Below are 12,787 nucleotides of genomic sequence, written 5' to 3'. Positions count from 1 at the left end.
TCCATTCTGATTTCTCCTTTAAAGGTGACCTCTTCTTTCAGATCATTGCCTGCTCTCCTTGCTTGTCTAACCTCCTTTCTCCTCTTCCTGCTGCTATTTGATCAAGTCAAATAAAAGAGCTCCTCCTCAGATCCTGTTCCTAAAAAGAGCCCCCTCCCTACTTTGAATATAATCTGATGGCCTGGAACTACCGTCCCCATCCTGGTAGCCCCAGATGTTTGGGCCTACAACTCCCATCACCCATGCTGGCTGGGGATGATGAGCATTGCAGTCCCAAACATCCGGAAGGGGACTGCAATGCAGTGACAGTGTTACTGAGCTCCAAGGCTATAACAAGCCAAGACTTAGAATCTACTTTTCATCACAGTGTTTTGAATTATCCAGGGGGGCGGGGAGAGATATACAAAAAAGCAGCTGAATACTTGGGGTCATGGGTTCAGGTGTTGTTGGGAAGGGGGAGTTGGCATGGCTCATGTACCTATGAAAGCCTAATAATAGCCAAAATTCAACAAATGCAGTCGTGGGAGAGGCTGGGCATACCGCTTTGAAACGCACAAGGGCCCTACTAAGTTTTACATTTGTTTTAACCCCTATGGAGAAGCTCCTGTACTTTGTGGCAGAGGGGACTGCTTCTTTCAAAATACGGCACGGATGGGGAATCCCCAACCCTGCTTGAGTTTTCCCTGCTGTACTTCCACCACTCTTGTCCTAAAGGTGAAAGATTCTGAAGATTCTGTACCCTCCAGATGCGTTGGACTACAGGTCCCAACTTCCCCAGCCACTGGTCAGGGATGATGGGAACTGTGGTTCAACACATCTGGAGGGTAAAGAAGAAGCTAGGTTTTTCGTAGGGCTCTTCTGCCTTCAAGAACTGCCCGAGAGGCAAACATTCAGCAGGTGTCATCACCGCCCCGAGGATCGGGGTTCCTCATTCAGACTCAGTGTGCCCGAATTTACGCAGAAAAAGGGACAGATTCTCTCCCCGGAGGAGAATTCCAAAAGGAAAGTGAAGATCTCTGTGCCTGTCTCTGCATCAGAAAATGCCACATGACTCTTTTCCATATCTAGGGACACCAAGATCTTCTTGAGCACCCCCTGCAGGGACAAAACGGTCTTCTTTGGGGAAGTCAGAGCTGAGAAGTTCTGAGAGAAGTAATATGGAGATGATGAAAGCATCTCCAGAGCCCAGATCCCCTTATTAGGATTAAGGCCAATTTCCCCCTTCCTTTCGACAGCCTCTCGTGCCACCCCCACAGCCCAAGACCCATGCCCCTCCACTTTCACCATCCACTTATGACTTCCCGAACTGAATTTTTCACAGCCCAGCACGCACATTTTCTTATCGAATCTCTCAGCCTTGTCAGGCAAGTTCTGCCATCTGTCTTCCTTTGTCACTGTCATCCGATTCCAATGCAGGTTGAGGCAGGGGTGCGCCGTGTCTGGATCCAGAGTTATGTTCACTGCAGAAGAAAGAAAGAAAGAAAGAGAGAATGAGAGAGAGAGAGAGAGAGAGAGAGAGAGGAAGCAGGATGGCATCCTGGCAGGGAGGCAGCGTTAGCTGTGGAGAGCGATTCAGGAAGCCTCACTCCTCCAGCATCTTCTGAATCCGATCAGGAGGCTCAGCAAATGGCAGAAAAGTTCATCCCCTCAAGCAGAGGGAGGGCGGGGACAGAAAGCACCAGCTGATACAAGCCTCTGGGGCCCAGTTATTGAGATACTTGGAGGCCCCACATCCCCAATAAATCTGATACTTGTGTTTTAAAGTTTTAAAACTTGATGTTCATATTTATTTATTTATATTTATTATTGCATTTATATCCCACCTTTTTTCCTCCAAGGAACCCAAGGCGGCGTACATAATCCTCCTCCTCCTCTCCATTTTATCCGCACAACAACAACCCTGTGAATTAGGTTGGGCTGAGAGTCTGTGACTGGCCCAAAGTCACCCAGTGGGTTTCCATGGCCGAGTGGGGACTAGAACTCAGATCTCCCGACTCCCAGTCCAACACCTTAGCCACTACACCACACTGGCTCTCACATACCATGGTTCGTATACCATGGTTTTAATTGTAAACTGCCTGGGAGCTTCTCTGCTCAGCCACACTCCTAGCTGCTACACTACATCTGTGCTCAGTGGTGGCCCAAGACCTTTTGCTGCCTGAGGTGAAGGGCAAGATAGTGCCCCCTCCCATTCCATGTACAAAAGCCAACTGGACTGACAGACGGATCTGTCTTCAGCAGAGAGAATGGGACAGTATCCTGCACTGTACCTGAAGGCTGAAGGCTAACTTAGGGGGGCGTAAAATAGGCCGCCTGATCCACAGGTCTCTCCTCCAATGTCTTGCTGCCGCCTCCCAGCATCTGCCGCCTGAGGCGCCTGCTTCACTCTGGCTAATGGTAGGGCCGGCCCTGCCAGTTCTCATCCACCCACCATGCCTACAGTTTATATACTCTGGTTAGCTCAATCATTGCTGGTCTTTCTTCTGAGGGGAAGAGAGAAATTAACAAACTTCTTTTTTATCAGAACAGCCATGTGTCAAGCCATCCGCCTAATGCAGTCTTGTTAAAGACATGAACTGTTGATGACTGTTCCTTACCTTTATGTAGAGCTTGATCCAGAGACTCTGTTGTGGGGAAAAGGGGAGAAATCAGACCACTACACATATTTCAGTGTGTCATATTCTGTACGCCCTATACACACCTCACGTATTGAAGACTACAAATCCCATCAGCCCCTGCCAGCATTGTAAATGGCCAGGGATAACAGCGCTACAGCCCAAAACCTCAGGAGGGTGCCAGGGCTGGGGAAGGCTGGCATCTTGGATAATACTGGGGATGATCCCAGAGTGCAGGACACGGAATAACGGGCTCAAGTCACAGGAAGCCAGATTCCGGCTGGACATCAGGAAAAACTTCCTGACTGTTAGAGCAGTACAACAATGGAATCAGCTACCTAGGGAGGTCGTGGGCTCTCCCACACTAGAGGCCTTCAAGAGGCAGCTGGACAACCATCTGTCAGGGATGCTTTAAGGTGGATTCCTGCATTGAGCAGGGAGTTGGACTTGATGGCCTTGTAGGCCCCTTCCAGCTCTACTATTCTGATACAGAGCCCCCTTTTTGGTTAGTTTCTGGTACCTTTGCAGTTCTTAACAGAAGCTTCCAGAGCTGAGCTTCTCTCGGCATATATTTTGAAGGTCTTTTCCAGCTCCGAGGGAAGTTCTGCCAGCTGGTTGCCTTCCGTTGCTTCATATCTGGGAGGGGAGATGGTGAAGATTTAGGAAATGGGTAAAGAATCTGGTAACCTGCTACAGGCAAGCTGAGGCTTTACTTGGGAGATCTCCTCACGAAGACGGCCCCAGCCCGCCATTTTGCACCTGAAGCAATTCCTGGCAAGCCGGTTTTGAGTAAAGTTTATTTATTTATTTATTTATTTATTTATTTATTTACATTTATATACCGCCCCACAGCCGAAGCTCTCTGGGCGGTTTACAACATTTAAAAATAGTAAACATTAGAAGTATACAATTTAAAAACACACACACACACACACACACACACACACATAAAAACAGTATAAAAACAACAGTATCCATTTAAAAACAACAATTGTGGGGTCCATTAAAAACAAACTTAACGTTGTTAAATGCTGTTAAAAATGCCTGGGAGAAGAGAAAAGTCTTGACCTGGCGCCGAAAAGATAACAATGTTGGCGCCAGGCGAGCCTCATCGGGGAGATCATTCCACAGTCGGGGGGGCCACCACTGAAAAGGCCCTCTCCCTTGTTGCCATCCTCCGAGCTTCCCTTGGAGTAGGCACTCGGAGGAGGACCTTAGATGTTGAGCACAGTGTACGGGTAGGTTCATGTCGGGAGAGGCGTTCCATCAGGTATTGTGGTCCCAAGCCATGTAGGGCTTTATAGGTTAAGACCAGCACCTTGAATTGGGCTCGGAAACATATAGGCAGCCAATGCAAGCGGGCCAGAATCGGTGTTACATGCTCAAACCTCCCTGTTCCAGCTATCAATCTGGCCGCCGCATTTTGCACAAGCTGCAGCTTCCGGGCCGTCTTCAAAGGCTGCCCCATGTAGAGGGCATTGCAGTAATCTAATTTGGAAGTTACCAGAGTATGGACAACTGAAGCTAGGTTATCCCTGTCCAGATAGGGGCGTAGCTGGGCCACCAACTGAAGTTGGTAGAAAGCACTCCGTGCCACCGAGGCCACCTGAGCCTCAAGTGACAAAGATGGTTCTAGGAGAACCCCCAAGCTACGAACCTGCTCCTTCAGGGGGAGTGCAACCCCATCCAGAACCGGTTGAACACCCCGCATCCAATCAGAGGAACCACCCACCAGCAGCATCTCAGTCTTGTCTGGATTGAGCTTCAGTTTATTAGCCCTCATCCAGTCCATTGTCGCAGCCAAGCACCGGTTCAGCACATCCACAGCCACACCTGATGAGGATGAAAAGGAGCAGTAGAGCTGCGTGTCGTCAGCATACTGATGACAGCGCACTCCAAAACTCCGGATGACCGCACCCAACGGTTTCATGTACATGTTAAACAGCATGGGGGACAAGACCGATCCCTGCGGAACTCCATACTGAAGAGTCCACGGGGCCGAGCAATGTCCCCCAAGCACCACCTTCTGGAGCCGTCCTGCTAAGTAGGAGCGGAACCACTGCAATGTAGTGCCCCCCACTCCCAACTCAGCCAGACGTTCCAGAAGGATACCATGGTCGATGGTATCGAAAGCCGCTGAGAGATCAAGGAGAATCAACAGAGTCACACTCCCCCTGTCCTTCTCCCGACATAGGTCATCATACAGGGCGACCAAGGCTGTTTCCGTGCCAAAGCCGGGCCTGAAACCCAACTGAAATGGATCCAGATAATCAGTCTCATCCAAGAGTGTCTGGAGCTGGCCCGCCACCACCCGCTCAAGGACCTTGCCCAGGAATGGAACATTTGCTACCGGCCTGTAGTTACTAAGATTTTCCAGGTCCAAGGAAGTTTTTCTTCAGGAGTGGTCTCACTACCGCCTCTTTCAGACGGTCTGAAAGTTCTATCCTCAGTGAGCAGAGAATTCTCATCTGTAGACTAAATTTCACCTTAGAATCGTGAGGGGGAATGTGGGGCCCTCCGGGTATTGTTCAGCTGTGACTCCCAGCATCCATCACCATTGGCAGAGCTGGCAAGGTTGGATAGGAACTATAGACCGACAACATCTGGAAGACCACCCATTTCTCCACCCCGCCTGTCCCCCGTTCTTTCAGAAGAGCCCTGCTGGATCAGAGCAAAGGCTCATCTAGTCCAGTATGCTGATCACACAGTGTCCAAAGAGAGGCCCCACTGGGAAGCCCACCAGCAGGACGTGAGGGCAACAGCACCCTTCTGCCCACGCTCCCCAGCAACTGGTATTCAGAGGCAGGCTACCTCTGATACTGGAGGTAATATATAAAGGCTGGAGCATCTCCCTTATGAGGGAAGGTTACAACAGCTGGGATGGTTTAGCTTGGGGCAAAGACGGCTAAGGGGAGACCTGATAGAGGTGTACAAAATTATGCATGGTGTGGAGAATGTGGATAGAGAGTCATTTTTCTCCCTCTCTCAAAATACTAGATCCTGGGGTCATCCCATGAAGCTGATTGGTGGGAGAAGTAGGACAAAGGAAGTATTTCTTCACCCAGGGCATAGTTAAATTATGGAATTCACTACAAGATGTAGTGATGGCCACCATTCGGATGGCTTTAAAAGGGGGCTGGATAAATTCCTGGAAGAGAAGGCTATGAATGGCTACTAGCCCTGATGGTTGTGTGCTACCTCCAGTACTTGAGGCAGTAGCCTGTCACTGGGGAACATGGGTGGGAGGGTGCTGTTGCACCATGTCCTGCTTGTGTCTCCCTGGTCGACAGCTGGTTGGCCACTATGTGAACAGAGTGCTGGACTAGATTTTATTTATTTATTTATTACATTTCTATACCGCCCAATAGCTGGAGCTCTCTGGGCGGTTCACATGGACCTTCGGATGGACCTTCGGTCTGATCCAGCATGTTCTTAGTAGCCATTCATAGCCTTATTCACCGTGAATTTGTCTAATCCCCTTTTTGAAGTCATCCAAATTGGCAACCATCCCTACATCTTGTGGCACTGAATCCCATTGCTTGGCTATGTGTTGTGCTGTGTGAAGAAGTAAGGAGTGGATTAGAAGAATGCTTCTTGCTTTCCATCCCAGGCATCAGCCTGCTTTTCCCATAGAACTCTCTGCTTTGATGGCCTCTGAATAAGGAGATCCAAAACAGAAAAAGAAAAGAAAAGATACAAGGAGTTATAGAAGCTATAGCCAGTTGAAGTAGCCAGTCCCGGGCTTGATGGACCTAATGGTCCAATTTGGTTCAAGGCAGCTTCCTAAATTCACGCTCTGGATTATTGAACGCACTCAATCTTTGACACAACCGGAGCCAAACGGTTGAGATTTTTTAAAAAGAACGTTCTTTCCCTTCCCAAAATATGGAAGGTACTGACAGACCTTCCCCAATCCGGTACCTTGAGAATGTATGGGACTACAGATCCAGTCTTCCCCAGATGGCCTAGCCCATGGCTGTGATCTCAGACACTGACCCATCGAAGGAGGCTGTTATTTGAGACTGGCTGTGCCCGACAAACATTGGGGCTCTGTACTGCAGAAACATGGCGGGCTTAGCTCAAGGAGTGAGATTCCTTCTTTCACGGAGGTGAAGCAGGAAAAGAAAATGAGGGCTGAGAAAGAGCGGCATACCTGTTCAAAGTGCTTTTGATGTCCTGAGAAGAAAAAAAAGGAGAGGTGGGAAGGGGATCAGTGACTCAGCCAGAACACAAACTGGACATTATCTTGTTCCAACAGCAACTCATTCGAGAAAGACAATTTTCATGCCCAGGACTGTAAGTGCTTTTATTCCTAATTTAAGGATTCACAGAGGCCTCCCCTCCCTGCGCAGGGACCTTTTGCTGTCTTATTTTATTTATTTATTTATTTATTTTATTTTATTTTAAACATTTGTATCTCAGGGCATCATACAGATAAAATCATACAATATAAAACAATAAATATACACAGCTAAAAAAGAAATTAAACCATTAACCAAGTTAAAACCAATATATAATTTAAAAGCAGTAAAAACAATTAAACCGGTTCAAACAATGTGTAAGCCAGGTGAATTTAACCATTAAAGGCTTTATTTAAAAAAAACCTTTATTACCTGCAGGAACTCCCTCGCTGGCTGCTGGCACTTCCTCTCCATCTCTACGATCAGCTCACTGAGGCTGGTGATCTCCTTTGAGAGCCTGGCAACATTTCCTTTCTGCCTCTCTTTAAACTTCGCCTCCAGATCTCCAAGACAGGCCAACCAGGAGCGCTTTTTCTCCTCCACGAACTGCTGCATTTCCTCAAAGGCAGACAAGCTCTTCTTCCTCTCCTGTTCCAGCTGGGCCTGGGAGGAAAAAAACACACAGGGAGAAACTGGTCAGGTGACAGGTGCTTTCGGGAAGCGGTCCACAAAGTTTGACTTGGCCATGGTAACCAACCCAAAATCCGTGCCCCCAGGAAGAGGGACGGATCAAACTTCGGGGGGAAGAACCCATGAAGCTCAGGGCAAGAGCAACGAAAATTACCATCCCAATTCCGAACTCAGAAGAGCTCTTTCATCAAATCTGTGAAATGGAAGGGATCTTGGAGACCATCTAGTCCAACCCTATGCTCAATGCAGGATGCTACTCCAGCATCCCTGTGAGATGACTCCCCGGCCTCTGCTTAAATACCTCCAGCGAAGGAGAGGCCACCCTTCCTGAGGCAAGCCTGTTCCACTGCCAAATAGCTCTGTTAGGGAATTTCTCAGAGGTAGGCAACGTGGTGCCTATGGCCACCAATGTGTCCCCAGACACCTTCCTTGGTGTCCGTGGAGACTCCTCCAACATAGCAGCCATTTTATGATTGTGCCCAGAACTGTCTCTTATACTTTTGAAAGTGCATGCAGGTCCAAAAGGTTGCCTACCCTTGATTTAGCTGAAACCAACTTCCCCTGTAACATCTCCCCATTGGTTCTAGTTCTGCTTTCTGTAGTCCTGCTCTCTGCACCACAATCTGCATTATAAGCTCTCTTTTTGGAGCAGTGGCACAGCCAGGTAATTTTAGACCCTGGATTTATGCTTTATAACTGCTTATGCATTCCTGACATGTTACAGAAGGCCATTTTTTAAAGATAAAAGGAAGGACTTTTTCATGCAGCACATAGTTAAACTCTAGAATTTGCTACCACAAGACGTAGCGATGACCACTGATTTGGATGGCTCTAAAGGCAGATTAGACAAACCAGTGGAGAAAGGCTATCAATGGCTACTAATCCTGATAGCTATGTGATATCCAGTATCAGAGGCAGTAAGCCTATATACGCCAATTGCTGGGGAGCATGGGTGGGAGGGTGCTGTTGCATCTGTGTCCTGCTTGTGGGTTCCTGGTTGACAGCTGGTTGGCCCCTGCGTGAACAGAGTGCTGGACTAGATGGACCCTCAGTCTGATCCAGCATGGTTGTTCTCATGGCCTTATGGGAAGGAGGGATTAACCCACAAATAGATGAAGCTATTTTGCCTTGATGCAGTAGTAATAGCCTTCTCCTCCAGGAATTTATTGTTTTATACTATATGCTTTTATCTGTATGCCACCCTGAGATCTTAATGATATAGGGAGGGATACAAATTTATTTATTATTTATTTAAAACAAATGTTTTACATAAATAATAAATAAATTGATCCAACCCCCTTTTAAGTTCATCCAAATTGGTGGCCTTCACTACATCTTGTGGTAGTGAATTCCATAGTTTATCAATGGACTGTGTGCATCGCCACCAAACAAGCAGTAGATACGGCTGCTACTGATTGCAAACAGTAGATTAATAACAGGGGACCTTGTCCTTTCTGAGCTGTGTCAGTGGTGATTATCCGTTATACTCATCAGAGGGGAGAGAGTCCCTTGCCACAGTTCATGGGGTGGCAAGCAGATTCATAGATTCCTGCTTCAGGATTACTCAAAGGAAACAACTAAACAGTAAATTAGCATGGTACTTAATGGTTGGTTGTGCCTTGTGGGTACTCAAGAGAGAACAAGTTCCGCAGAAATCTTCACTACGGTTTCTCTGAACCGGACATGTGCGCTGGATGCATTACAAGCCATGTCTCCTTGAGTTTCATTTTAACAGCCAATTATAGCCTTTATCGATCCAGGCGTGAGAGGTCTACGTGGCGACACACATCCACACCATTTTAGCAGCAACAAGAGACACCTACCAGACACTTCTGGCCTCTCAGCTTTTCAGCAGTTTTCTGATCCAGAACCTTCATTCGCTGTATCTTTATGAGCTGCAGATAGGATTGGATTTTCTCCTGCAGAAACAGTAGAAGTTTTGCTAGGATGGGGAGCAGGGATGGAGCCCATCCAATACCTGTCAGGAATGCCTTTTGAAGCCCATATCTGATTTGGCAAATGGAAGGGTAGAAGAGCCCTTTCCTAGTTTCAGAACATCCACCACCAAAGAAGTCTTTGGTGACTTGTCCCTTTATGTCTTCTATGTCTCGACTTAGCAATATTTAGGGTGACCATATGAAAAGGAGGACAGGGCTCCTGTAACTTTAACAGTTTATTTATTTATTTAAAGCATTTTTATAGCGCCACCTCACCATTTCTGGCATCGAGGCGCTTTATAATAACACATAAACAATTCCATTAAAACCCTCAACCCACATTACAACAATTCCATTAAAACCCTCACCCTCAAACCATTAAAAGCAGTTGTATTGAAAAGGGAATTTCAGCATGTGTCATTTGTATATATGGGGAACCTGGTGAAATTCCCCCTCCAGCACAACAGTTGGAGCTGCAGGAGCTATACTAGAGTGACCAGATTTAAAAGAGGGCAGGGCACCTGCAGCTTTAACTGGTGTGATGAAGAGGGAATTTCACCAGGTTCTCCATATATACAAATGACACCTGCTGAAATTCCCTTTTCAATACAACTGTTAAAGATACAGGATCCCTGTCCTCCTTTTCATAGGGTCACCCTAAGTATTTGAGGAGTGAAGGAGTGTGGTCAAAACGGATCTTTTACAGTTTAGAGACTTTGTTTGAACTATCTTTCTACAGATCAGAGCTACAGGAGCATTTAATCACCGGTTTACTACATAGCAGATAAACAAAGTGTACATCTATGATTGTTTCATGGGTTGCGATCCAGGTTTTGGACAAACAATAATTAGTATAGGAAAATATTTTTTCTGTGCCAGGTGGAGACCTTATTTTTCCAGGCACTTTAATCTTTCAGTTGCTCTTGTTTTTAAATATGTTACTGTATTTAAAAATCCTTGCACTGCTGCTAGGTTTTATTTTGGTTTTTATTTTTCATGATAAGAGGTGTACAAAATTATGCATGTTGTGGAAAATGTGGATATTGGAATATTGCGCCTTTCCCGAAATGGCATTCTCCAGATGTGTTATTATTATTATTATTATTTATTTATATAGCACCATCAATGTACATGGTGTTGGACTACAACTCCCAGCAGCCCCAGCCAGCATGGCCACCCAAATGTGTCTGGACAATACTGCTGGCTGGGGCTGATAGGAGTTGTCATCCAAAACATCTGGAGAGCCCCCAGGTTGGGGGAGGCTGGGAGATTGGTATTTAAATCTATAAATACCCATCCGCCAAGGTCTCTTCTTACCTTGTACTCTTGGAAAGCCTCCTCCACAGGAAGCACACGGTGATTGTGGTGCTTCTTGGATCTGTTGCACACCACACAGATGGAGGCTAGATCGTCCTTGCAAAAGAGTATCAGGGGCTCCTGGTGCTCCTTTCAGACTCCGCTCTTGTCCCCCGCTCTCTTTTCCGCCTGAAATTTCTTGGCTATTTCTAAAAGGTTCGCCAGTTGTCGATTCAGCCTGAAATCCCTGTGCTGAATATTTTCTCTACACTGAGGGCAGGAAACGGCTGTCTTGGACTTCCCCCAGCACTGCATGAGGCAGGCCCTAGCAGTCTAAAGGTTGAGCACGTCTTTCTGTGACCTATTACCCCCGGATTTAGCACAGACCCAAGCCAAGACAAAAAGGGCTCACAGATTGTGAAGTGGAAGACTTTATTAAGACTAAGGGTAGGGTAAATACATGGGAAGAATAATTAAAAGTAACTTGAAAAACATGCATAGCATAAAACCCCAGTAACGCATAAAACAATAAAATCTTAACTATGACTACCTACTTGCAGGTAGGGCCTTGCCCCTTTCGCCATTGTTCTCTCAGCATCCTTTGGCAATGACAAGACCAGGATTTTGGGGGCGGGTCCTCAACTACATACTTTTTCCCCTGTGTCATTTCGCCCGCCCCCCTCCTCAGAGATGACTGACTGCTGTCTGACCTTCCTTCCCCACTCCAGGAGGTATAGCTATGAAGGCACTTTGTCATTTAAAAATTGTGCATAATAATGAAACCAAACTGAACTACTCTTTCCCAACTACATCACCCATTTGTCCTCTGCCCAGTGCAGTCTACCTGTTCTCCTTTACACCTTCCCCCTTAAGATGGAATTTATGGATAATTCCATCTCCTCCAACCCCCCCCCCCTTTCTTCTAGGTTCCAATTTTCATTGCCCACACCAGGAAGGTAACACATTGACCCCTTTTCTTCCTTTGTGCCCTCGCAGGGCCAGGGGTTTCCCTTTTTTCACTCCGGCTGATGACTTCTGGACAGCCGGTCTGCCACAACATTGTCCTTCTCTTTAATGTGGGAAATCGTAATCCTGTAGGGGTAGACTGCATCGCAATAGTTTTTGGTTAGTGTTCTTCACTCAGGATAACCAGCATAGAGGAGAGTGGTCCGTTTGCAATTGAAAATGTCGGCCCCAGAGGTAAGGGTACAATTAAGGTCTGTCCAGTTAGTTTCTGCCCTGTTTTTAATAAACTATAATGAACCGAGGAAACGTCAGCTCCAGTATCTCTTTGAGCGCAAACGGGCTTCCCGCTCACGCGCACACACTCGCAGAATTGCCGCCGGCTCTACTGCAGTTGAGCTGGGGACACCAGTCGCATCGCGATGTCTCTGGCCGCCTGTTGTGCCAACGTGGTAGGAGCTTCAGACGACACTTCCTAGTTGCCTCTCCTCTCCACCGCCTGGTCCGCGTTCATATATTCCCATTCCCAATCTGGCGTCTCTCCTCCGCTGTCGTCGTTCCAGTTGGACAAAGGGGACGTGGGAGTGGGGGCTACTGCCTGCGCCATCTTGTTTGGCCTCCAATTTAGGGCAGTCTTGTTTAAGGTGGCTCACTTCTTTACAGCAAAAACATCCGCTGCTCTGGGGAGTGGTGGTGCCTCGCTGGCCTCCCTTGTCTCCCCGTTCTCCTCCGGGCCACCCTCCTCTTTTGACCGGGGCGGGCCCCCCTGGGCGTCATGCCTTGGTCGCTTCCTCTGCTGCTCCGCTCCTCAAGGGGTTCCTCTTCCCATAAGCCCTCAGGCGGTCGGCCATTTGGGCCGCTTCTGTCGAGGTACCAGGGTTCTCCACCGCTGTCCACACGTCATACTCCTCTGGGAATTGCTGGTACAGCTGTTCTTTTACCATCAAGTCTCGTATTTTGTCCAGGTCATTGGCGCCCTCGGCATCCAGCCAGGCATTTAGCGCCATCAGCAAGCGTGCATTAAAGGCAGTAAAAGTCTCGGCAGGTTCTTTCGTCAGGCGCCTAAATCTCTTTCTGCACTGTTCTGCCGAGAGCCCATACTGTG

General features: G+C 47.5%; 1 protein-coding gene across 1 annotated transcript; it reads right to left on the bottom strand.

The window, feature by feature from the left end:
* Positions 1-903: 903 nt before the first annotated feature.
* On the bottom strand, positions 904-12,289 carry LOC134395520 (E3 ubiquitin-protein ligase TRIM7-like). The gene is made up of 7 exons (XM_063121686.1): positions 12,166-12,289; positions 10,741-10,826; positions 9,310-9,405; positions 7,229-7,459; positions 6,769-6,791; positions 3,136-3,251; positions 904-1,460 (listed from the first exon to the last, which is right to left on the bottom strand). The coding sequence occupies exons 1-7, from the start codon at positions 12,287-12,289 to the stop codon at positions 904-906; spliced, it is 1,233 nt and encodes a 410-aa protein (XP_062977756.1).
* Between the last annotated feature and the right edge of the window lie 498 nt (positions 12,290-12,787).

The sequence above is a fragment of the Elgaria multicarinata genome, chromosome 3 (assembly GCF_023053635.1).
Source record: "Elgaria multicarinata webbii isolate HBS135686 ecotype San Diego chromosome 3, rElgMul1.1.pri, whole genome shotgun sequence".
NCBI classification, from domain to species: Eukaryota; Metazoa; Chordata; class Lepidosauria; order Squamata; family Anguidae; genus Elgaria; species Elgaria multicarinata.
This window is presented reverse-complemented; position numbering and strand designations above follow the sequence as displayed.

Bases quoted from the DNA above. Each gene is read 5' to 3' on its own strand.
- LOC134395520 (XM_063121686.1), bottom strand. From the start codon at position 12,289: ATGGCGCAGGCAGTAGCCCCCACTCCCACGTCCCCTTTGTCCAACTGG. The intron at 6,792-7,228 runs GTAATAAAGGTT...TTTTCTTCTCAG, and splicing joins CAGCGAGGGAGTTCCTGCAG to GACATCAAAAGCACTTTGAA. The intron at 1,461-3,135 runs GTACCAGAAACT...TTTCTTCTGCAG, and splicing joins TTCTGTTAAGAACTGCAAAG to TGAACATAACTCTGGATCCA.